General features: G+C 45.3%; 1 protein-coding gene across 2 annotated transcripts; it reads right to left on the bottom strand.

Moving 5' to 3' along the window:
- Positions 1–8,278: 8,278 nt before the first annotated feature.
- On the bottom strand, positions 8,279–23,070 carry LOC142023860 (ficolin-2-like). Of its 2 annotated transcripts, XM_075015256.1 has the most exons (10): positions 22,819–23,068; positions 19,089–19,202; positions 18,757–18,810; positions 18,096–18,131; positions 17,581–17,616; positions 16,903–16,938; positions 16,263–16,390; positions 14,803–14,932; positions 10,281–10,415; positions 8,279–8,862 (listed from the first exon to the last, which is right to left on the bottom strand). In XM_075015256.1, exons 1-10 carry the CDS (start codon positions 22,898–22,900, stop codon positions 8,615–8,617), a joined length of 999 nt encoding a protein of 332 aa, XP_074871357.1. In that variant the 5' UTR covers positions 22,901–23,068; the 3' UTR covers positions 8,279–8,614. The 2 variants fall into 2 exon arrangements, with proteins under 2 accessions (XP_074871357.1, XP_074871358.1); XM_075015257.1 differs by lacking the exon at positions 17,581–17,616 and having other exon boundaries at positions 22,819–23,070.
- Positions 23,071–26,169: the final 3,099 nt, after the last annotated feature.

Below are 26,169 nucleotides of genomic sequence, written 5' to 3'. Positions count from 1 at the left end.
TTATTAGAGTGGGGCTGCTGGGTTCCTGATCTGCCAGCAGCCTGCCCCATCCTGCTGGCCCAGGCTGGACAGCTGTCGCCGGCCAGCCCCAGTCAGGCAGTCAACAGCTGGCTCCAACTGATGCCAGTTAACAGAGTGTGCTGGTTATCTGAATGCTGGATAACATGGCTTTTACTGTATTATTAAGTTATTGTGTCCAGCTCTGGGAACTGCAGTTCAGAATAGATGAGGAGACATTGGAGAAAGCCTGGAGGAGAGCAACAAAAATTATTAAGTGGCTAGAAAAGAGTCCCTGTGAGGAAAGACTGAAAAAAATGGGTTTCTTCAGTCTAAAGAAGACAAGACTGAGGGAGGATGTGGTAACAAATATCAAGTACATAAAAGATGTCTCTTGTCTTCTGGGACCATTACAGCTACAACAACAACAAAACTACTTGTAACCCTTTGTCTGACACTTCTCTCACTCAGGGCCCACAATGTTTTATTGTTCCATATCACTCTGGGGAAAATTGTGCAATCACATTCCAGCCAGGATCACGTCCATTATTCATATGTTATCTCCATACATTTTGAAGACAGGTTTCCTTTTGTAAACTGGACAGATTAATGTGTCCTCTCTCTCTTTCTGTTCTACTAAATCTATTGTCTCCTATAACTAAATGGAAAGAACAGCACACGTGGAGTCACCAGTGCTGTTACTGGCATAATAAGGCTATTACACCTATTAACAAGAACACAAACATCCCTGAAAACTCAATCCATGCCAATAACGTTATTACAACCATCCCTCAGGGAGCAGAGTTAAGAAACACAGAGAATGCTGTCACAACATCCTGCAACAGGAGAGACCTGGGTTCCAAAGAAACCTCACAACACCCTTTCTTGGACCAATGAAGATTGAGAACGTAGTGGAAGAAAACAAGCATTGCTCTGGGTCTCCAGGAGTGAGGCTGGACTGTTGTGGATGAATAGGTATAAACTGCCCTGTTCTTCTGCTCCCTGGAGTGGGTTGGAGAAGGTGGAAGCAGTGGAGTTTGTGGAAGGAGGCAGTTATGATAGCAGAGAGATGGACAATAGGCTGTGCATAAGTCCCATGGAGGAGGTTACAATCTGTAGGGAACCAGTGAGGGAATGGAAGAGACTGAAAGCAACATGGTGAATAGTTACGCAGAGACCCAGACTCATTTTAAACCAGTGGCTCATCTTCATTACCACTCAGTGGTGTTCCAGGTGCTTGTCGACCTGGCGGGGTGCTTCCAGGTCATCTACATGGGCTTGGCGGGCTGGACCCACAACGCCCACGTGTTCTGGCACTCCGGCCTCTGCTGCCATATGGAGGCTGGAACACATGTGCCCCTGCGGGAGCTGCTAGATGGGGACCTGACCATGCCCCTTTGCATGGTGGTGGATGCTACATGTCCCCTGAAGCCCCGGCTGATGTGGCATCAGGGAGGCCTTCTGGCAGGAGCAGGAGTGGTGGGGTGGAGCAGGTGGGTCAGGAACCCCATGTGCTTCCACAGGACCACCGTGATGTCACGCAGGTGGCCCATCAGGTGTCCCAAGTGGCCCTCCACCACAGGCGGTTGGCCTCGTCCGTGTGGAGGCACTACTCCGCAACCTTTGCCGCGCGACAGGAAGTGTCGTCCTCTGTGGGCTGCTGCTGCACCCTCCTGCTCCGGTCCCCTTGTTGGGGTGGTGACTGGTCATCCTCCTCCGCCTGGCTGCCCAAGATAAAGGAAGCGGTGGGGCTCTTCTGGCCCTCCTGCGGTGCGGCAACAGGAAAGGGGAGGCAGGGACAGTCAGTCCCATGTTACCAGTATGGGGATGAGCCTGCCACCCCCTACCAACACCTGGCCCTATCCAGTGGCAGGTGGCCATGGGGTGTCGCACATGCTGCTGGGCTCCTCACCCCTGTGAGGCAGTCCCCGGGTGCGGTCTGGCCCCGCCCACCCCCTCCCCACACATGTGGCTCGTGGCACTCTCCATGGGGTGAGTGCTGGGTGTTGCCAGCAGCTGTGGTGGTGTGCTGGGAGCCACGGCTGGCTAGGCCATGCGTGGCCCTGTGTCTGCCAGGAGTGGGGGGAGGCCCACTGGCAGCTGTGGTGCCCACACCCTGCGATCTGAGGTGTCCCTTAGTGAGGTCCGACGACATCCTGCTGTCCATCACCTGTCTCAAGGAACGGGACGGCAAGTCAATCGCAAGGTCCCCCTTCTTACTGGAGGCCTCAGTGGCCTGATCTTGCTTTGGGTGCCTGGGGCGGTCCTCAGCTCCTGCTCCTCCCCAGGGTGTGGCTTGTCCGCCGTGGTGTCCAGGACGGCAGGCAGTGGGGCGCTGTCCCTGGGCCTCAGGAGGCTGCGGAGCTCTGAGTAGTAGGGGCAGGATATGGGTCCTGCCCCGGCATGGCCGGCGGTGTCCCAGGCCTGAGCATAGCCCTGCCACAGCTCCTGCACCTTGTTCTGCACCTGGTCACGGTTGCAGGCAAGTTGTTCTCGGGTGGCTGGGCCAGTGGTGAGCCAGGAGAAGGTAGCTGTGTTGCAGCACTTGTTGCCCAGCACCTCCTATAACTCAGATTCTGTCCAGGAGGGGGGCCCGTCACTTGAGGGGTTGCCTGGCCACCTGCGAGCCCAGTGAGGCTGGCTGCTGGCCATGTGGGGTGTCTGGCCTGTGGTGAGGGCTGGAAGGGCATGCTGTGCATGCCTCCTGTTGGCCTCCAGCTAACACGTTCCCATCTTCCTGCCACAGGGTTTCTGGGTCCCTGCGGTTTTAAACATGGCCGGATGCAGTGAGCATAGACCTCTGCTGCCGCCGGCCAGGGCATCTCCATGCACCAGCTGGCCAGTGCCATGGTGGACTCCTCTTTCAAAAGAGCGGCCCATGGCGTGTGTACACCTGCTTGTTTTTTGAAAGATTCTTTCAAAAGGGGTCACTCTTCCTGTTCCAGGGTCAGAGGAGCGTTTTGGAAGGGGTGCCACGTTCTTTCAGTTTCCTTTCAAAAGGGTGTGCTTTGTGTGTAGATGCTCCATGCCCTCTTTTGAAAATGCCTCCGGTTTTCGATTTTCCTTCCCAAAGGCCATGCTTGTGTACATGCCGCTAAAGTGGGCTCGAGCAAAGTTAACATGGGGTCATGGCCTCTAGCCAAGGCACTACTTCCTGTCCTGGTGCTGCCAGAAAGTCCATGAGGTCCTTAGTATCGCCTTTGTCTTCACAAAAATGAGGAAACCCAGCCTTGGACTCCTTTCTGTTGCAAGGAAATAATCCGTGAGCATCGTGCTCTATTGTCCTTGGCGTAATCTTAATTTATAATATGCAGCGTGCTTAGGCCATGCGACTTTATAAAACACTTCCAAGGTAGTTGACAAAATTAGGGCTTCACCTGGCTTAAACTTTAAGGTAGTGGCTGATCTTTGGAGGAGGAGCTCTCTGGCATGTGCGCACACACACACGCAGAGTGCCCCTCTGAGTTAAGGATATTGTTATTTATGTTCGTGTTCCTTTCTGAGTCCCCAGAGATTAACGCCTGAGCTGTATTGCCTATGGCTGTTAGTCGCTCTCTCCACAATGCCTGTTTTTGTTCCTTTTGCATCTACAGAAGTTAGTGACTAATGCTCAGGCCCGTGGGGCCTCTCCTGTCTCCCTGTTGCTTTGGGGTAGATCTCTTCAACTCCATTGCACTTTGTCTCCCAGCCTTCAGCCAGTGAGGGCTTTTCTGTTACCCTCCCTTTTCTACCTTCCTATTCTTGGTGACTCTGTTTTTTCGACCACGGTCACCTGCCCATATTCAGAGCCTTATTCAGTGCCAGATAATAATTACCTTGGTACTTTGCCAGTTCTTCTTCTCACATAGCCATGTCCCTCTTCCCAGCACACTTCTGTTGATTCCCTGGGGCTGTCACATCAGTTTCTAGTCTTTTGAGTTTTTTTGTTGATCTCTGGCTTGCTCTTCACCTTAGACTGAATTGTTCATGATTTTTAGATTAGTTGCTCCTTCCTTAGCAAAGAAAACAGCTGTTCCCCTGGCACCATCTCCACTGTCACCTATGTCTGCTCCTGATTTCACCACCTGGCTGGCACTGGGGTCTTTTGACATGACTCCTCCAAGTCCTGTTGGCATGCACTGAGCTGGGTTTGCAGCATGAGGTTCTCAGCTAGGAGACCGCCCACAGAGGTGCTTCTTCTCTGATTGACCACAGTCAGACACTGTGTGGGTCTGCTGTGTAGACATAGACGCCATGGCCAGTACTGCAGGATCTGACTGGAATCCTGTCCCAGTGGTGAGACCCCAGGATATATATGTAGCTTGTTGGTGTATCGCTGCCTCACCCAGCAGAACAGACTTTCTGGAGACCTACAGTATTAATAAGCTCACTTGTGTTAACACCAGGCTCTCACGACACTGCCTCTGTGCTCACTTTGTTGCATGTCCCCATGGGCTTCCATGCTCCAGTTGCACTCTTCCATGTAGCTCTGAAGTTGCTTTCCCCACAACATGACTTTTTCTGCCAAGGGGGAGATTTCGTCTCAAACAAGGAAGTATTCTACCCCCTTCTCTCTGCCTTCCAGGCAGGCAGAAGCTCCCCCCACCCCCACCCCCACCCCCAGGCCTTTGTTCCACTCAGCTTCTTTAGCCCCTGCTTTTCAAGGAGGCTTTTTTCAGCCTCACCACCTCCATTCAGTCACTGGGAGTCAGTATCCAATGCAGCTCTTCCTGCAGCAGCCCCTTGGGTTGTCTGGGGGTGAGCTCACAAGTCTGCTCCTGTGTCAGCTGGTGTGACAAAGTTCTGACCCACTTGCTCCAGCCTTGCTAAGCCACTATTGCAACTCATTAGCCTGCCACTTGTTTGCCAGTGCGAAAGCTATGCTCCCTACTGTGTCTTAACATCACAGCCCTGCTTAGAGGAGGTGTCTCCAACCTTTTAAGCACAAGATCACTTTGGATTTAAAGGCAATCCAGAGGCAAACTTAAATTGAAACACCCTTGACTCACCTCCTTCCCCAACTCTAGTCCAAGGCCCCACCTCTGCACCTCACCTCCTGCTCACCCTATCATCCTTTCCTCTCTCCCTCATCCTTATTCATTTTCACTAGGCTGGGGCAGGGGGACCAAGGGGTTTGGAATGTGGGAGGTCCTCAGGACTGAGCTTGGGGCAGGAGACTTAGGATGCTGGCTCTGAGAGGGTGTTTGCTGCAGCAGGGCTCAAGGCTGGGGAAGGGGGCGGGGTGCAGGAGGAGGTTCAGGACTGGGGATGGGGTTCAGAATGCTGTCTGTGGCTGGGCACCGTTTCTCCCAGCTGACTGCAGTGGTGCAGCAGGGCTAAGACAGGCTGACTCCCAAGAGAAGCCAGCATGTCCAGCTCCAGCTCTCAGGGTAGAGGAGCAGGTGGCTCTGTGCTCTACCCCTGCCATTGATAGGCACCACCTCTGCAGCTCCCATTGGCCATTAACAGTCCAGGAAGTGGGGACTGCAGCTAGCTCCCCAGTTGGCTGCAGGAGCTTCAACAAGATTGAGCCCAGTTCTAGAAGTCTCCCTGCTGGTGTTTCGCCTAATTTTTCCATCCATGTGGGGAACGAATTTTGTTATCAAGGTAATGTGTGGCTGTGCGCCACCAGCAGAAACCAGGAACCTAGATATATATGTTAAAAATACTGCAGGGATAATTACTCCAGCCATGGCAGGCTAGGCAATTTAGAACACCCTACTCAAAGATAAGGTACTGGTTGGTGACCACTGGCTTAGACCAATCACTGCCCACGTCTGTCTTGTTTGCTCTTGCAGTGCAGTCAGCTCCTCTGATGAGAAAGTTCCACTTTACTTTGTAGGTTTGTGCTTCAAGCCACTTTATCCAGGTCCTCAGTTCCTGGTAGAAAGCCTCCATCTGAGCTTGCAGCATGGAAAGCTATTTGCTAGTATTGTCATTCCAGTAATATCTGGGTTTCTCCTGATTCCTAGGACCTCACCATCCCCCACTGCAGAACTCTCCTGCCCTGGAAACTGGGCATGGTCACCTCAGTAACTTATACACCTTTGTCTTTCAAATGCACATTTTCCCAAAGCCACAGCCCATCCTTTGCAAGCCCTGTCCTTTAATAGGGTCACCCCTTTCAATGTGCCCCATTTTTCCACACCTGAAAAAAATGGGTCTTGGGTTTCACATTGGATCCCTGCAGTCCCTCGATTTATCGCAGCACTAAGTAACAATTGGAATGGCCTGTCTGGGTGCCCTTGGAGTATGGGTCCTCCCTGTCTCTTCACAGTTCGGACAGCCTGTCATTTTTTGTGCCTGTCGGGTATAACCAGCTCAGATGCCCCTTTTGCTTGCTGTCAATGTTCATGCTGGCTTGAGGCCCACACCACTTTCAACTTCTGGAGGTACTGTCTAATTCTTGTCACTGGATGCCCTCAGAAAATAGGGACTGACCCTTAATATGTAGATATGGGAGGGAACCATCTCACTAAACTTCTATCATTGATATCTTCTGGCAGGGAGTTTCACAGGGTCATTGATCAGTTTTAAATGGGTTACTTTTCAACTTTCACATTCATTGTTTAGTGTGCACTGTATGTATTACCCCTTGTGGCAAAGTGCCCCTTTGCCTGGGTTGGGTGTTCTCGAAGTTGCCAAACATGACACACAGGGTGACTACTGAAACATTGTTCTACAGGAGGCCTGTGCTAATTCCAACCAAGCCACATGGTGCTTTTGCTTTGTTTTTTATTGTGCACATGTCAGGTTTTGTTTCACTGTCAAGGGTCTGACTCTGCTCAGCAGAAGTTCAATGTTGTTCAGTGTCATCCAGATTAGGCTGCCATTTTTTAAAATTGAGAGAGACAAAGTGGGTGAGGTAATATCTTCTATTAGACTAACTTCTGCTTGTGGAAGAGACAATCTCTTGAGCTACACAGAGCTCTCCTTCAGGGAGAAGAGACCCTTTCACTATCAGAGGTCAATAAAAAATCTCTCACTCGCCTTGTGTCTCTTGTGTCACAAAAGTTTGCTATAAAATGAGCAGAGTGATACATTTTTCTACTTATCCGATGACAATAGGACAAGGAGGAATTATTTTAAATTCCACAAAAGTATAGTTAGTTTAGACATTAGGAAAACGTACCCATCACAGTAATTCAGTAGTGGCACAAATACCTTAGGGAAGTTATGGATGCCCCATTACTGGACATTTTTAATGTCAGATTAGGCAATCACCTGTCAGATTTCTACCACTCATTTGCTTACTTAGCAGAGAAAGTAGAAAGCTTGTCATCTTCCAGCAATTTGCAACAGTGCAAGAAAAGACGTTCAGGTTTGACAACAAGTAGTGCCATAAAGACACCTATAAACAAACAAAAATGAAGCTTTTTCTGTGTGGCCTTACAAAAAGGAGTTTGTGATGTATTCCACAGGTGAAATCTGAAAGTACTAGGAAGGCATCAGTCATGACAACACCTAAAGTTGAATTCCCTTCTGCATTTAGAGAACGTAATCAAACTTTTTGTCACATATGAAAAAATGGCATATCCTCCACACACATGCAGCAACTACTCTAAGGGCAGAATGAATTTTCCAAGCGTTTATAAGTAAATCAACAACCTTGCTGGGCCCCAGGGCAAGGTATGGACAGGCTGGCTCCATGGTCCCAGAAGGATTGGGACCTTGGGTGGAGGGGGCAGAGCTGGGGCGGGCAGCCAGCCCTCAGTGACACCTAGAGAGCACCATGCCAGCCCCCAGCTCCACTCCCAGACTCATCAGGAGCACCGAGTGTGGCACTCCAGCAGTAATTTACATGACCTGAGGCTCCAGCCTCTCCAGCTGTTGAACTATCAGGCCACGAAACAACTCTAGTGGGAGGAATAGCTCGGTGGTTTTAGCATTGGCCTCTTAAACCCACTTGTGTGAGTTCACTCCTTGAGGGGGCCATCCAGGGATCTGGAGCACATAGATTAAAAAGGGATGTTGCTTGGGCCCTACCAAGAGGGCAGGGGACTGGACTCAATGACCTCCCAAGGTCCCTTCCAGCTCTATGAGATGTGTATCTCCATATACATTGCCCCCCTTCCCCATCAGCAAGCCAGGCTAAAGGCAGTAAGGCACCTAAATACCTTTAGGGACCCAGACAACAAAATAGCATGCCCCACCCCCTTTTTCCCATCCCCACAGAAGGTCCTCCACATGACTATTTCATAGGATTGCAGCATGGGGCTACACATTACCTGCACAACAGAAACCTGCCTAGAAGGCTATTCCTATGCTGAGCCTTATTATGGGGAAACAGAGATGTGCAGCCTTGCATTAACAGAAAATATTTTATTTAGGTCTCAGAAGGATCAGCAACGTGGAGCAGACAGATTGTGAAGGATTCCAGTTGTTCTTAAACCCGATGGCCCATACCTCCATCTCTCCCCACCTTGCATCACCATTAGATGAACCTTGGAAAACCTCTGCTGGCAGGTAATGTGAGCTAGCATACAATAGACATTGAGATGCCAGCAGAAAGAAGCAAACTTAACCACAGGGGGAAGAAGCCCAGAATTATCGACATAAAGTAGCGGCATGGAAGAGAAGATTATTCCTGTGACAGTCTCGCTTCCCCATGACCATATAAACCTGCCTTTCTGCTGGGCTAAACGGGCCTGAATTTCATTTCCGACCGTTTGAAGGAGTAGTTGTACCCTTTGCTTGTCTGCCAATTCACACCATCTGCAAAGCTGCTGTGGGCTCCCAGCCAGTACATCCCATTCAGATTGGAATTGTGGCAGTTATTATACCACCAGGCTCCCTTGTAGGTTGTTGCACATTTGCTTGAACCAGGATCTTGCTCTCGGTCTTTAGTTGAGAACAGCATGTTGTTGTGGCCAGACAGCGAATCACCTGTGTGAAGGAAATGAAATCACTCTTTATGGCAGCTCACAGGAAGTTTAGTTCCTCGGTCGCCAAGTCTAACATTCCTGGGACTCTGCTGTCCATTTCCTCATTTCATGAGGCACTCTGAATCCCTTGTTCTATAGGAAGGAGTCTGAATCTCAATTTAGCCACTTTCATATCAGTTCCTGATACAGCAGGTTCTGGGTGACTTAGTATGTCTAGCACTCTTGAGGGGCCAGTATTCCACAGAACATCTGTGGCTAAGTCACCTGGCTAGCACTCAGAATTTCTGGGTTTTCTACCCAGGTTTGTCACAAACCTCCTGGATGACCTTGCACAAGTCCGCAGGGCTATGACAAGACTATCGCTGCTATTTCAGGATACAAATGTACCCCAAAATAGCAACTGCACAGCTACTCACCACACTGGAAATAGCACAGCTATTTTGAGCATGGGATTCTGTTTCCACTACCCCGGTCATGAGAGAGGTAGCGGAACCCTCAAAATAGCTGCTTATTTCGAACTTTGGTGGCATCTGGATGGCACCAAGTTCGAAATAAGTTAATTTGAAATAATTTATGCAATTTGCATTGTGTAAATTATTTCGCATTATGGCTCCAGTCTGGACGTAGCCCAGGAGTTGGGTACTGGAAGCCTCTTGGAAAGTGGCAGTCATAATATTTCTGAACTTCAGTGCCTTAATTATACAATGAGGGCTTATTCGTTCCCCCTGTCTTGCCTGTTTAGACTGCTGCTACTTTTACCATGTACAGCTCCTTCTACAGGCTAGTACAATAGTACCTGATCTCAGTTAGGTCCTCTCGGTATTGCCAGGCTATAAACAAACAATAACAGTACAAAACTTCAAAGATCGTGACTGTTAATTGTCACAAATCCAGCAGGACCATAGCCAAAATCTTTTGAGGAAAGATGGGATGAGTTGAGAATATATTTAGAACCAGAGATTGATACACAGGAACCTTCAAAATGTACTCATATCAAACCTTAGGATGAAGACTAGTATAGACAGCAAAACATATCCTCAGGCCCTGACGGGCAGGTTGTCCACTGCCTGGCTCCCCAGCTGGTGCCTCACTAACATGCCCCTTTGGAAATGTGTGTAATTGTGTGTAAATGTGTGTAATTGTGTTATTTCAAAATAACTGCTTCAAAATATCTTATTTCAAAATAGGAGCAATGGAGCTCCTGCAATGGAGCTGTAGCCCCAGTGACTTTAATGGAAGTTTGCTTGAATAAGGACTGAGTAATACTGGGTAATAATGTCCAGATTCGGCCTTAGGAAATGGCTGCGTTACTGTGGATCAGAAGTGTAATATACTTCTGTTGTGGGATTTTCTACAGTCCTGGTGGCATTGTAGCATTGCTCTGTGCTATGGAATGTGGAAACCACATCTGACACCTACCTGCAGTACCCTCAAGAAAACGGTCAAAAATCAGCTTGTAATTTTCAGTCTCTCCTAAAATTTTGAATGATGTGTACTTGGCAAACACATGGTTGTTATCGAAGTCTGTCAGGTCGATACGAAGTTCATTAACTCCTAATGGAAGCAAATTGGGAAGAAAGAAAGTAGTTAGTTGGGTTCCATACATATTGTGTGTCTTTAGGAGGGGTTTTGTACGGCAGAACCCAAGAATTTGAGCCTAGTCACCCAGCGTGGCTTTTCAGTTCCCCACCTCTAATCAAGGCAAACCAGCAGGCTCCTTCCCTTCAGCTCTGACACCAAAACCTCCTCCTTTCTACTGGAGAAATAACCCAGCCAACCTGAACTGGTAGGCTGCACCTCTGGTCTTTGCCGCATCTGCACCTTAAAAGCATCAGTTCAAGAAAAACTAGCAGTACCAATTAAGAAACCCTTGAAACATTCCCTGGGTAAGCATGACCGAATACTGGGCGCTATGCAAGAAGAGATTTGAACCCTCTTTCATTAGCCCATACTTGCAGATCCATAATGACTTTTTGAGGGATGTGGCTAATGCACTGAAAAATTGATTGCTCAACTGGTGAGGGGAGAGACAGAGAAAGGGTTTGAGCAGCTGGAAAGAAAGTCCTGAAGAACCATGTTTCCTCCAAGTTTTTCCATCTGTGTATGGACCACATGCTGTTACATGCACCAATGTTACATGTACCATCAGTAGAAATGAAAAGCTTAGATTTAATATTACTCCAACGAGGACAGGGTAGGAATTTTAGAACTCATTACTCAAAGAATTAAACTTAAGGGCTGGAGAAATAAAAATTATGAAATGCATTGACCAGTCAAAACACTACAATAACACATGTGAAAGAATAAAGTCACAGAGAATGTATGTGCACTGCAGGAAGCGCCAAGCAGTAACAATGACAATGATAACAAGTATGTGTTGAGAGGCTGAGTGTGCAAGAGACAGTGTGTGTAAGAGACAGAAAGCAGAGGTGACATATGGGGAGGCATGAGGGGGCACCAGGGGGAGAAGGGACAAGGGGCTGGTGCCCACAGCTCCAAGGAAATCAGAGCAAAGCAGCCTCACCTCACTCTGTTCCTTCAGTCACATCTCAAGGGGGAGGGACCACCCCCACACTCACCAGCAGGAAGCAGACTGATGCATCTGAGGAAGCAGGTGAGATGGGGCCTTGTTACTCCACTTCCCCCCACTGCTGCCTGTGAGAGTGGGGAGGCCAGTCCCCCAACCTCCTAGTTGTCCAGGCCACAATGCTTGGGGGAAGAGGAGCGGTGGGGATGGAGCAAGGGTGGGATGGGATGGAGCAGTGGTGGGGATAGGCAGGGCTTGGGGCAGTGGAAGGGGTGGCCTGGCCCTTCCTTGGGCTGGGGGAGTTATGTGGCTGGTGGTCTCCCGTGTGTCCCTCACCAATCACCTCTGTATGCTGGCTGTGTCTGGCCTGCTCTGTTCCTGAGCCCTGAGGTCTCCCCTCTCCCGGTCTGTCAGGATGGGGAATACGGATGGAGGCAATGGGGAGAGGGAGTGTATGTGTGCGTATGCTGGCTGCAGGAGCAATCTGATTTAACAGTGCACTGCCTCCTTAAGAAAGGGACTCACCTTTCACAACAGGCCTCAGAGGGCAGCAAGAGTCTTTTGCAGTCAGGTTCTGTCCCCTATCCACTCTGGGGAGATGACACATAGGGGCAGGGATAGAGAGAGTTTGGGATACAGACTGTGAGCTGGCTGCTGGGGAAAATTCAGAAACAGTTCACTGCCTCTTTAAGGCAGTCCCTCACTGCTCAGACTGCACCAGTTCCAAGTTCTCCCTGAGCCAGGCTCTGTGTGCCGTGCCCCCATTCTCCACTGCTCTGCAGAGATGGAATATAGGGGCAGAGGGACCCCCTAACTTCAGCACCCCCCCCCCACACACACTGCACAGCTAGCGGGAGGGTCCCTCCCAGAAGCAGCTGCAAGAGGGAAAATGGTGGGGAGCTCGGGACTGGAACACAGCTGTGCATGCTCTGCTAATTAGCTGGGCAACATGTGACCCTTTCCTGAGCAGCCCTGCATGTATCCAGCTTAGTGGGAACACAGCTCAGGAACCCCAGAGTATGCAAAACACACCCTTGTCCACATTTCCTGCATTATTTTTAGAATGCTTGTTTGCCAAAGGCAGAAAAACCAACCGTCTTGGGTACCTACCCTTCCATAACCTGAGACCAATATTCAACACGCAAACCAGGGGCATAAACAGAAGAGCTCCTGTGCCTCTTATGTTCTGTGTTCTGGAGTCTGGTCAGCCAGACCGCTCTGTCTCTCATACATAGGAGAAGATATGAATTTCTGGTAATGAGTATTTGCCAAGTGATTCATTGCTCTATTTCCCAGGCCTTAACTGGAACCACACGACCTACAGTGTTCACTGGTCCAATGAAATCTCACAAAGAGACTCTTTTTGTAACATGCATGCCCACTACTACCAGAATATAACATCTTGTGGCCTAGCACAGAATTAATAGCGTACTGTAACAATTATGGCATGGCAGCCACCGTGACATTGTGCCCCACAATAACCATAGTAATATTATTATGTTATGATTATGGCATAATTATGATACAATTTATATTAGATAGCTCATGTAAGTTGTCATGGGAAAAGTTATGGTTTGCTAAATAGGATTATCCAATTTGTATGCATGTATCATCTTTGTATGCAAAGTTATGAATATTAACTATGTATCTATATTTCAAATGTAATTACACGAGTGATACCCACGAGGCAAAATGCTTCCAATTATACAGCTACTTGTGAAGGACTTTCAACAGCCTGTAAGTAATGGTTGAAATGACTCTGCAAAATTATGTGATCAAACCAAATGACTGGATTCCATTCTAGGTACTTGCGTTCTTCTACAAACTGGGCTAGGAGCTAGTTTTGGAATAAAGGATCCTGCTATATGCTAAGTCTATATAAGACAGGGAATTACATCATTGTTTGTTCTTCACTCCTCCATAACTGAACATGTGAGAGAAGTTCTGAAAGAAAAAGGATTTGAAAGGCAGTGGGGGTCCCAAGCTGCAAAGCAAATTCAGTTTGACCTTTGAGAATCTGCAAGCCTGCTTGTATCATCAACCATTCTTTGAGAGTAGTTATTAATGGTTTGCAGTCATGCTGGAAGGGCATAGACAAGTGGGTCTATGGGGGTCTGCTTTGGCACAGGGGTCTGCTTTGGCACTGGTTATATTCAATATCTTTATCAACAATTTCGATATTGGCATAGAGAGTATGCTTATTAAGTTTGCAGATGATACCAAGCTGGGAGGGGTTGCACCAGCTCTGAAGGATAGGCTCATAAATCAAAATGATCAGGACAAACTGGAGAAATGGTCTGAGGTAAACAGGATGAAGTTTAATAAGGACAAATGCAAAGTGCTCCTCTTAAGAAGAAACAATCAGCTTCACACATATAGAATGGGAAGCGACTGTCTAAGAAGGAATACTGTGGAAAGGGATTTAGGAGTCATAGTGGACCACAAGCTAAATATGAGACAACAGTGTGATGCTGAGGTTGTGGAATCTCCGTCGCTAGAGAAATTTCAGAGCAGGTTATAAAGACAGCTATCGGGGATGGTCTAGATGGTGTTTGGTCCTGCTGAGAGGGCAGGGAACTGGACTTGATGACCTCTTGAGATCTCCAGTTCTAGTATCCTATGATTCTATCATCATTCACAGCAAGAGAGTGTCATTACCAAAACTCTCTCTCTTGTATGCTAAGTTTAGTTTGCATTTTTGTTTATTTAATACTTACTTAATCTGCTTTGATCCGTTTTCTATGACTTACAATCTATTTGCAGTTAATAAACATGTTTTGTACTTTAACTCAAACCAGTGTTCCTTTAAGTGAAGCATCTTGGGAAAAATCTTACCTTGGTTACCACACGAATGCATATTTCTCTGTACTTTCAGGGAGAGCCAAGAAATACATTCTTATTGGTTGAGGTTTTGACCAGAGCAGGACAGTACAGCTCTGGGGTCCTAGGCTGGGAAGTGGGGGTTAATTCTGACTGTCGCCTCTCTATAATTGGTTCATGCTGTGGCTGGCCAATAGCTGCACGCAAATGCAGCTGGGTATGTCCCTGCCCGTGTAAATACTGGTGGGAATGTGTAGGACTGGGAATGGTGTATTGCCTGGCACAGCAGCACAGTGCTGAGAGGAAGACCAGGCTGGTGGGTCAGGGGGCTCAGTTCCATATATCCTCCAGTTCCTGGTGGCATCCAGGGATAGGGATGTGGGGGGATGGGAAATCCATCACAGCCTGACACATTTTAGATCTGTCTCTGTCTAGGAAAACAAACAACTAAGGAAGCTGGTATCTGACCTATTGCTGGACTATTCTTTTCCTTATCCAAGAGCCTAGTTAAAGTTACAAAGAGAACACTCTACAGTCAAGTATATAGAGGAACTTGGTGGGGAAAAGTGCACACAATGCATGTTATATAGTTACCAAAAGACGTTAATAGGTGAATATTGTCATTCCCCAGCCAGAATTCGGTGAGGTAGCTGCCAAAACCTCTCTTATAAGAATTCCAATCACGGTAAAAGTCCACTGAACCATCTACCCGCCTCTGGAAAACCTGCAGAGAAATGAAAGTGTTGCTGTTCAGTTTTTGTCCTGAACAAAACAAGGGTACAAAGCAGAATTTTAAAGCACAGAGAATCGCTATTAACCTAGTCAAATTGTACTCTGTCTTGGAGGAGATGTCTGAAAGCACAAATTGGCATTTAATTACTGGTAATTATTTTCATTTTTTTTGAGAACTGACAAAGTGGATAGATGCTGTAATAAATGCGTAGATTATAAGGCCAAGAAGGTGTCTTCCATACACAGCCCACAAAATCTCACTCAGTATTTTCTACCTTGACCCTATTAATAGAAGTCCAAAGCAATGAACAAATAAAACTTCCCCTCTTATGTGCAGGAAAGCTAAGGAATTACTTCTCCATAAGAAAACAGTAAGTGACATGAGATATCAACCAAAAATGGTAAATAAGGAGTTTATTCCCAGCCATGTTCCAGCTGGGCAAGTGAAGCTTTCTGAGCTGCTGGTGCTTTAACAGCAAAAAGGGAAATCCTTCCACTGTTGTGTTTATGGGCTTAACGCAGAAACTAGAAGTTAAAATATTAAAATGATATTAAGAGCTGGTCAGAAAATGCAGTTTCATTGAAACTGAAATGCTTCATAAAATTGCATTGGATTCCTCTAAATGTTATAGTATAAACAAAAGTCAAAATTTTCAGGTATTAGATATTTGTGCTGATATTATTGAAATGAAGATTTTTGATTAAGTCGAAATGTTAAAAATTCAAATGTTCCTTTGAAGAATTTTCAACTGTGCAGGCTGCAGTCTGATCTGGAAGTAACCCAAATGCAGAAATCATGAAATCCTTGGGAAACAGAATTTCTCTGAACTGCACGTAATATTTCCCCTCCTGTTTTGGTTTCAACCCATTTAACTCGATGGGCTAAGGAGGGTTTGTTTTACAGTACTATAGGTAATGGATACAAACGTAACCAGAAGCCATAAGCTCTCATCCCCTCAACTCTATCAGCCCTTCACCTTTTCCCTCAACTTAGGAACCTCCTTCCCCCACCAAACCCTCCCAGGTTCAAATGGAACAGATCTAAACCAGCTCTCGGTTCAGCTTCAGTATTATCTCAAACTCATGGACAAGTTGGGAAGTTTCTATTTCAAGCCCTGCTCCTAGTGAACATGTGTCACTGGGACAGCAAAAAGTAATAGAAAGATATCATTTTCAACAAGTATATGACTGACAGCCTTTCCAGGGTCTGACTTGTTTGAGCAAATGCTTCACCCCATCTTACCCCCTATGAAAACCATCAGTGGTTTACATTAGCATTGATGGCACCAAGCATGGGTGTTCCATTCTTTGTTCTCACTTACTATCCATCCACCTCCATCCGTGTCCATGTCACACAGCACAGTCAGGGCGTTACAGTCATGGGGGTAGATGGTGTACCAGCCGCTCATGAAGTTCCCTCTGGCTAACAGCTCTTTGCAGTTCTTTGCCCCTGGATAGAATGGTAATTGTTATCAGTAAATTTTGCTGCAATGGATCACTACAGAAGCAGCACTGATCCCTTTTCAATGAGCTAGGAATTTCAGGTCGTTTTCTCTTGAGTTTCTGAACTTTAGAGTATAGGATTTCTTTTGAACCAGCTATCCTAAATCCTGGCTTCTATTTGTGATGAGAGCAGCAAGAATGTACATTCCTGGTGAAAGTGACTCCTTCAGATTCCATATGGCAGTAGGCAAAAGGATATGCAGGGGCTTTTAGTAAAACAGCCCGTCTTACAGGATTACCTTCTGTATTATAGTCAATAGAGTTGCTGGTTCAACTAAACCTCATGTAAGTCAACAATGTTAACAGAGCAGAAACTGGTGTCAATTACAGTAGGCGCTACAGAAATCAAAATGAATTACAAGCACCTTCGACTGTCTCTCTACATTGTAAGCTGAATTCCCTGACCCTAGAATGGGATGTGTTGACAGCTCACATAATGTGATTCTAGAAAACACTCACCTTTCTTACAGCGTACATCCTCGAGGTCCTTCTCAGCTGTTCACAAAGGAAAACATGAAGGAGAGGGATTGAAACCAGGGAAAAATGATATTTTCCTAAACTCCCGCTCTAGCCACAAGGCATGTATGCATCACGAGTTAAGACAGTAAAGCAGTTTAATGCATCTCAGACCCCAGCTACCAGTGTATCAAGACAAGTCCTTCCCTAGACAAAAATTAGTGTCCTAAATTCTGTCCAACCATAGGTTTTACTTCCACTACCCCATCCATGAAATCATATTCACTCACATCTTGCCTAATGTTCTTCACAAGCTGGGAAGCATTAAGACAATTGCAGAATGTGAAATATATGTTATCCCTTTAATTCCTCCTGCACCAATAAGTAAGATGTAACCAAAGAAAGACAACATCACACAAACTGGCTGTGATCCGAGACTCCTCAAACTTTCAGGTGAGATCAGTTCTGGATTCAAATGCAGATGCAAATATAACAGCCCATGCTCATCTCTAATTACTGAAGTCAAGTTTTTTACACTCTTGGATAACTCATCAGCTACATTAGGGAGTTCAATATCGTGTACAAATTGCACTCTGCGGAATTCCTGAGGTTAGAATGTGGTGCTTTTAAAACGAAATCATATTATACTCTTGCCATAAAAGAAATTGCAGAGGTTCTTACTCATAGTTCCAGGCACTCCCTTGTCTCCTTTATCTCCTGAAAACGCACAAAACCACATAGGAACAAATCATTACATAGCCAAGAGACTGCACCCTGATCTGAGGGCTCGTCAGCATTTGTTACTAATTTCTGTGGTGCTATAAGATCCCAGTTTCCCTGCATCATCCAACGGAAAAAGCATTAGCCCTTCCAGAGTTTGATAAGCATGACACAGAAGAGAGTGAGCAAATTCTTTTTCCCACTGGTGCCACATCACTGACCTCCTCTTGTTTGAATGGGTACAAATGAAAGGGTAATTTGGGCAACTGTGTGTGCTGGAATTGGATTCTTTTTTTAAGGTAAAGGTTGGAATTTCCAAAGGTGACCAAAAAAGTTAAATGCCCAACACCCATTGACTCTGAGACCCATTAGCTGCAGAGCTTTTTGGAAAATCTCTTGCCATGCTATGCCACAACTGCATTCCCTACAGGCTTAGTCTCTACCACTATGCAAGTAAAAATGACGAGATCTCTTACCTCTCTCACCAGGAACACCAGAGTCACCCTTCTCTCCTGTGAAAAATGGGGAGAAGTGAACAAAGATGTAGCAATTTCTGTGAGAGCTTGTAAGTTGGGTTCCATAGAGATAAGAACTTGGTAAATACTGAAATCAGAAGAGCTTGAATTTGTTCATGAAAAATGACCCAAAATATAATTCGTGTTCACTCTGTGGCATCTGACCATTTGCTATTCGTGAATATATAGATCACTCTTAGTATTAATGAAACTACTTTCTACGTCTGCAGACCGAGTGATTTCACACCAGCATTTCTTCTGTCATCACTCTCATATTAAAAGGTTTCGGTCAGCTATGCAGGGGGTGGAAACTTTATTACTTGACTTCACATGCTACATTGCCAATGCTTGTAGCAAGCATTTCACAAAACAGACAGTGGCTGGGAATACTTTGGTGTACCCCGGAAACAACAGACACAGTCTTAGCAAATCAGGAACAGTTCATAAGAGAGTTCATAAAGTTCATAAAGCAAAGGGAGGCCTATATTTGATCCAGTTCATGCTCTACATTTAGAGGGAGATGGGGGAAGGAGGAATTAGATGTTTCATAAAAGGAAAATTGAAATGTTAAAAATTATTGATGTTATTTAAACAAAGTTAATTAGTCTTTTTATTACTTTACCTTTCACCCCAGCTGGTCCAATCTTCCCAGGGTTCCCTTGTAATCCCTTTTCTCCTACAAACACAGGCAATTAATTTAAATATTTTAGAAATATTTTAACAGAAAAAATTAGAAATGACCTGGGCTCTTTGTTGACCAAATCCTCAGCTAAGGTAAAAGGACATCAAAGCCAACAAAGCCAAGGCAGTTTTCATCTGTGGACATTATCTATAAAAGAACATGTCAAGTGCATGCATGATTTTAATCGGCAACACTGTGATTATTTATTGAGTAATCAACGTTTGTGCCTACACCATCCAAAGTCGATTCTCACTCAGTACTGAGGAAGGTACCTATCATTCCTGCAGCTCCAGGTTCTCCTTTGGGTCCTGTGGCACCAGGAACTCCAGGGCACCCTTGCAGAACAGTGAGCTTCTCGTTTTCACCAAGACCCACCACTTTCACATCTGCAGGTAGAAAATAATCTTTGTCAGAGACGCAATATCTGGGATGTTCTGCAAACTGGGACTTCCAAATGGAAGCATGATCCACACATGAGATCTCACAGAGCCCCTTTCTTGGCTAGAAATGCAAACATGAACAAACAATTTAGGTTCCATCTAACCTACTCAAGAGAGGCTAGCAGAAACATGCCCCTCGATCTTCTGAGCCCAATCCCAGAGTCTCTTTGACTCCCTCTGTGGAGGACAGCAGAAGAATTTTCTTTGGGTCTTTGGGGAAACCAGAGTCAGCAAATGAAACCTCTGCCCAAACTTCACTGCAAGCTGTTGGGTTTCTGGCCTGTCCCTTTTTGGTTCAAACTTGCCTGTCTTTTCAGTCCATATGTCATCCTGCTGGCAAACTGATGGTTCAAGAGCTTCCATAGCCCCTACTGCATTGAGATTTGTATTTAAAGCAGGAATTAAGCCTCTTTCTCGTGTATGTGTCACGTAATTCATCAGCCCCAAAGTCACACCGCTAACTCTGAGCACAGAATGGAGCTTCTGAAAGGTCCAGCAGTTTCGGTTATAATTATTTAAAACCAGGCCCGGAGAAAAATAGTTACAAACCAACCCCTTTAGCTGCCTTTAGCAAAAAGAATGAAGTGGACTAAGAACAGTATATTTAGCACATCTGAATGAAGTCAACATTTCAACCATAATTTCAGGGATGTATTCAAACATACCACATTTTAACATAGTGCTCTGCACGATCATGACACTTTTATGAGGTTAATAGTAGGTTTCAAAACAAAGCTGCAGATAAGGGGCAAAGGATCAGACGGTGTAAACTGGCAAACCGACCTCAGTAGAGTTTTGATAATTTACACCAGTCCACCTAGCTGAAACATTGAAGACTGTTGCGATGTATTGACAACTATGTTAAAATTACAAGCTGTCGCTTTCAGTTCAATGTGGTTCTAACTCTGTGTATGTGCCATGAACACAACTGTAGGTTCATCTAACTGCAGAGGCAGATGTGGGAAAAGAACTAGGAACTTCTAAAACCACATTGTGAGAAAGCAACAGTTACTAACCCATACAAGACATCACTTATGCAAAAACTGAAAGCAGAGAAATGAACATTAAAGAAATAAACCTCCTCCAAGCAGACATGTTAACTCTACAACATATATGTAATATCACATGTGACAGCTTGCTTTGCATCTGGGGTTCTGCTTGGAAGTTATTTGCTGATGGCTTTCCTGTTCATTTCCCTCTTTTCAAAGTCTGTGTAGGTGATATAACATATATAGATAGTTTTTCTCTTTTTACACACCAAAACCCACTTTCAGGGGTTCGGTTAGTCCTTTGTATCCCCAAGTTTCACTTAATTTAGAAATTACTTGCTTACAAACTCAGACATGAAAATACAAATATGTCACAGAACATGAGTTTTGAAAAATTGCTGATTTTCTCATTTTTACTGTAAAATTATAAAATAAATCAATGGGAATATAAATATTGTACTCACATTTCAGTGTATAATATATGGAACAGTATGAATACATCATGATCGATATGAAACTATTGTTTGTACTTACTTTGCTAATACTTTTTATGTAGCCTGTTGTAAAACTAGGCAGATGTTTAGATGAGTTGATGTACCCCCTCAAAGACTCTATATAGCACCAGGAATATGTGTACCCCTGGTTGAGAACCACTGATCTAGGAAGTTGGTTTATACAAGAATGTTTATTAAGAGTGATGATTTAAATATACATAAGTGAGAAATTCCAAGTCTGAAACACTTGGAAGTATTTTCTCAACTGAAAATCTGTAGAACAATAGATTGGATTGAAGATTAACATCTCCACCTCTGAAATTCATGGGTTCTGTTGGTTTATAGCAGCCTGAATGTGCAATAAACACAACTCACCACCAAATAGCTTAATAACTCCAAGTTTGCATGGAAGAAGAAAAAAATTCAGCTTTCCCAGCTAGCTGTATTCAAGTCCACAGGGAAACTGAGCCTGTAACCAAATACACTTGATTCTCATTAATCTGGGTATCTGTAATCCCAAAACCTGTGTTTCAGGCCCCCGCTTGGCATTGTACTATACAATTAGTGCTATTTTTTGTTTGTTTTTTTTTGCTTAATAACCGACATATGATTATAAAAACAACGTAACAGTTTAAATACAGGGCACTAAGGATTTATCTTATGACATGTTATGCAGGCACAGTACTCTGTAATGACTTTCACATACAAAAGATTTGGTTTAGCCTTCATTATGGCAAACATTCCTGCCAGGAAAATTCAGTACTCTAGTATAGCCTTTTCCCAAGGTTGCCAGATTAAAGAAGTTCAGGGGTAGTATCTTTTGGTGCATACGTTGCACTAAAGTGGCATTTATAAATATTGAAAAGACTTCCTAAGCACATTACAAACTCTAGTGCTATGTGTCTAAACACATCACTAGAAGATGTTATAGATTATTTTAATCAAAGGTTTCTTACAGGAAATAATCATCCATATGATTGATTATTACAAGCTGTGGTAAACACCCCATGGATTTAATGGACTTTTAAACAATCTATAACCATAGACAAGCGATGTATTAAAATGTGAATTATTTACTAATAGTTTAAAATGGAACATTATTATAAAAGGTGACTGTGTTTTGAATGTGCATTAGTACAGTTGCATTTCTCCCTCTATTCTGTATTCCATACGAATTGCCAAGCTCTGGACAATGTCTCCCACAGGCAAAGGAGTGAGGAAAGTGTTGGTTAGCCCATAGCTTGGCTTTGTGGGGCCTGGCGTGTAAGAAAGAGTTTGATTTCATGAGGATAATTAATCAGCCAGAATCAGAGTGGCGTGGGATGATTTGGAAATGGTCTCATTTTTCCAGGTACCCTTTTCATAACCAGAAATTTTACAGTCTTGTTTCCCATACCCCCATCTGCCCAGGTCTGCTGCCACCCAGAGTCCAACACTAACACAGAGAAGCTGGAAGGTATTAAGTCCATGTGATGTGCCCAGTTTTTCCCCATTCAGGGCTAGTTGTTCTTTGTCCTATCATGTGCTCCTCAATCCCTCTCCGAAATCAGTGGAAATTCCTCTCTACATGCTCCATGGAGTTAGGCCCCACACTATGGGATAATGAGAAAATGGAACTAGGGAGACAGACGTTGCCTGCAATATGCTCTGTTTGGGAGCCAGTGAATTTTTATCAGCACTAACTCCTGTTGCAGTGTCCCCTTCACACAGCAGAACAATAAGGCATTGGCAAGATGGGTGGCGAATGGCAGACTGGCCATTCAGAGAGACACACTGCTGAGGATCTTGGGGGAGGTTGTGCTGCATTGTAGAGGAGCTTTCTGTCCTCACAGCTGTCTGTGGTTTGGGGGCTGTGACCCTGACCCCTTCATTCCCAAACTCCTCTCTCCCAGGGGGATATTTCTTGGAAACCCCATGACAGGAACTGTGCCAGAATCCTTCGTCCATTGTCTCCTTCTTGTGCCTTCACTGCAAGCTGGTCTACAGAGGCACTTACACATCAAAACTGGACGGTAACTGCTGCAAAGTAGCTAGTCAAACCCATGCTGTTAAAAGGTAACAGATTTGTTCCTTACTCACCTGGGCAGGTTTGTTGAGCCTGACAAACCACAGCTCCTAGAAAGAGTAAGGCAATGAGGGGGTGCTCGGTAGTGCTTCCCATGGCTAGTGCTGATCTCTGCAACGGCAGCTCCACTTGTCTTCACACCATGCTGTCCTCCACTTTAGCATTTCAGAGTGCAGAGATTCTTCTAAGCTATACCAATTATAATATTAAACTCCACCTCTGACCTCTCAATCTCCTCTCTTCCCTGTTGAGATCATTGTACAGGAAGCATCGCTAGCTGGATTCAGGGAAATCCTTGAAAGAGTTGATGCTTTTAACACAAAACCTCCTGTGGCCCACTGGCTCCATTGTTCTGGCTTCCCTGTGGTGACCCGGGTGGGGACGTTATCTTAAATGCAGAGCTGCTGTGGGGAGAGTTATTAGGAGCTTAATTCCAAAATTGTAAGGAACTGATCCACAGCAGAGGAACTAAATAAACCTCTGACAAGCCACTTTCATGCAGCAGGTTACCACATTCAAATCTCTTACCCTATATAAAGAAGGAGTAACCTCCATGTGCTGGACATTTGCCTAATTTCAGTGATACACATACACATTTGCATTCTGCTCTGTTCACTTTCTTGTATCAGGCCCTCACCCTGGTCTGTGACCATGTTCCACAGTGGCATTAAGCCCCATGGTGTTCATATTCTTCTCAATGGTCTGTCCCATTTTTTTCTAGGGTCGCAGCCAAATAAAACTGAAATTAGTGGTGATCCTCCCAATGAGTCCAATAGACTTTGGATCAGGCCCTGAATATATGCCTCCCAACAAAACAAAAAGCCTCTTCTTGTGGCAGGTATCTTAATACAACACCTCAACTTCACAGCTTCTCAAGGGAAAAGAAAGGCCTTGCAAAAGGCTTTCAAAAAACATCATCTTGGGAATATCCAGACACACAGGGCACCAAGGCAAGCAGGTTTTGTCCTTTTTTTAATAGCGCTGTGTATTGCACTGGCTTATCAGGATAGATAAGCATTTAGAAACCCATCTTGGGAACTCTTTTTCATCTGACTAGCCTTACTGAAATTAAAAGGACTAGTCACTTAAGTGACCAGAGCCGTGCTTCAGATGGACACCCATAAAGGTGCCTGCCAAGGGGTCTCTTTTTCCATTTTTTCCATTCTCCCACTGGTTCCCTGCAGAGTGGAGCTCTCTTCCCTGGGACCTATGCACAACCCACTGTGCATCTTTCTGCTATCAGAACTGTCTCATTCTACTAACTCCTCTCTGTCTACCTGCTACAGGCTCTGGTCCTTCATCTTCTCAGACCAATTCCAGGGCAGAGAACTTCCAAAATAGGGCAGTTTATACCTTCTCCTCCAAACTGTACCTACTTATTCCTGAGACCCAGTGCATTGCTTCTGCCACATGCTCAGTCTTCATTGGTCCAAGAACAGGTGTTCCGGGTCTTTTTTGGAATCCAGGTCTCTCCTGTAGCAAGATGGCATGACACCCATCCCTTCAGTCTTCTAAACTTTCCTGGCTCTGGGCCCACAGGGATGATCACAGTCATGTTACTGGCCTGGACTGAGTTTTCAGAGATGTTTGAGTCTTATCATGGCAGTAAGAGCACTGGCTACTATCCAAGTTCCTTTCTTTCCAGTTAATGCTAAAAAACAAAAATAGATTCAATAGGACTGGAAAGGAGGGACACACAGAGGGACCCATATAAATAATAATCTGCCTAATTAACAAAAGGAAATCTCTTAATTCACAAGTGCTGGAGATAGCATATGAAAGTACATGACCCCTGCTGAAATGTGATTGCAGTGTTTATTCCCAGGATTTTATAGAACAATGAAACATTGTGGAACTCAAATGGAGGAAGCATCAGACAAACAGTGTCTTAAAGTTCAAGGATTTTTACAAACATTCTTTGCAGTGTTGTTGTAGCTGTATTGGTTCAACAATATGAGAAGCACAAGGCAGGTGAGGGAATATCTTTTCTTGATTTCTGTTAGTGAAAGGGAGAAGCTTCTGAGCTCTTGTACATGTGGCCTGGTTGAGACTAGCACAGCTTGCTCATTACGACAACTCTATTAAAGTTAACCTTAAAAAAACAGACATGCAGCCAAAAAAGAAAATGGAAGGTTCCTACCTCAGCTTTTATTTTGTCCCCTCCCTGCCCCCTGCTGCCCCTACTGCACTTGGTGGTTTGAGACCAATACAAGTGCCTCGGAAATGTTTGCACTTCTTGCTGTAATGAATGTTTATGAACAACATCATGGGCAGGAATTTCAGAAGCTAAGTGACTGAGGAGTATAAGGCTCATTTTCAAAAAGGAATGTGAATTGGAATCTAGGCTCCTGTGTGTCTAAATCCTTTGGAAACTGGGTCTTAGGGTCCTTTGGGTCCTATGTCACCCAGCACTTTTAAAAAAAATGTTGCCCAAAGGGTACATCTGCTCTTCAGTAAGAGACCTCCAGCATGGCTGCAGCTGGCCTAGATCAGCTGAGTTGGGCTCTCGGGGCTTAGGGTGTGAGGCTAAAAATTGCACTGTAAACATTAAGGCTTGCACTGGTGTCTGGCTCTGAAACCCTGTGGGGGTGAAGAGGGGGACACTGAGCCCAGACTTCAGCCTGAGTACGTGTACATTGCCATTTTTAGCCAGGCAGACTGAGCCCAGTTAAGATTATGGCAAAGCAGCAGAGACAATGATTGCCTTTAAGGTGTCATCATTCCCAGAAGTACCACATTCCAGGAATAACAGACCACACTAGAAGCACTCAGGTATCACTGCAGCCTTCCAAAACACCATTGGAATATAAATAAACTTTTTCACTTTACTCCTGGAATACCAGATAGGTCACTGGAGTGGAAATCAGCAGATCTGACGTCTATTCCTGGCTCTGCCACTGACCAGGTGTGGGATCTTGGGCATGCCACTTCACCTTCTGTGCCCCGGTGTCCCCTCCCATCTTTTGTCTCTCTTGTGTGTTTAGACTGCAAGAACTTTGGGATGAACTGACTCTATGGCTGTGTCTACACAGGCACAAATCTTCGAAATAGCCATATTTCGAAGATTACTAATGAGGTGCTGAATTGAATATTCAGCGCCTCATTAGCAATAGGATGCTTCCGGCCGCGATGCTTTAAAAGAGCACAGCTCAGTGCAGCTACACGGGGTCCTTTTCGAAAGGACCCGCACCTTTTGAAATCCCCTTATTCCATTCAGTGAGGGGGATAAGGGGATTTTGAAAGGTGAGGGATCCTTTCAAAAAGGAACCCCGTGTAGCTGCGCCGAGCTGTGCGCTTTTAAAGCACCACGGCCGGAAGCATCCTATTGCTAATGAGGCGCTGAATATTCAGTTCAGCACCTCATT

Source organism: Carettochelys insculpta, chromosome 21, assembly GCF_033958435.1.
Source record: "Carettochelys insculpta isolate YL-2023 chromosome 21, ASM3395843v1, whole genome shotgun sequence".
Lineage (NCBI taxonomy): Eukaryota > Metazoa > Chordata > Testudines > Carettochelyidae > Carettochelys > Carettochelys insculpta.
This window is presented reverse-complemented; position numbering and strand designations above follow the sequence as displayed.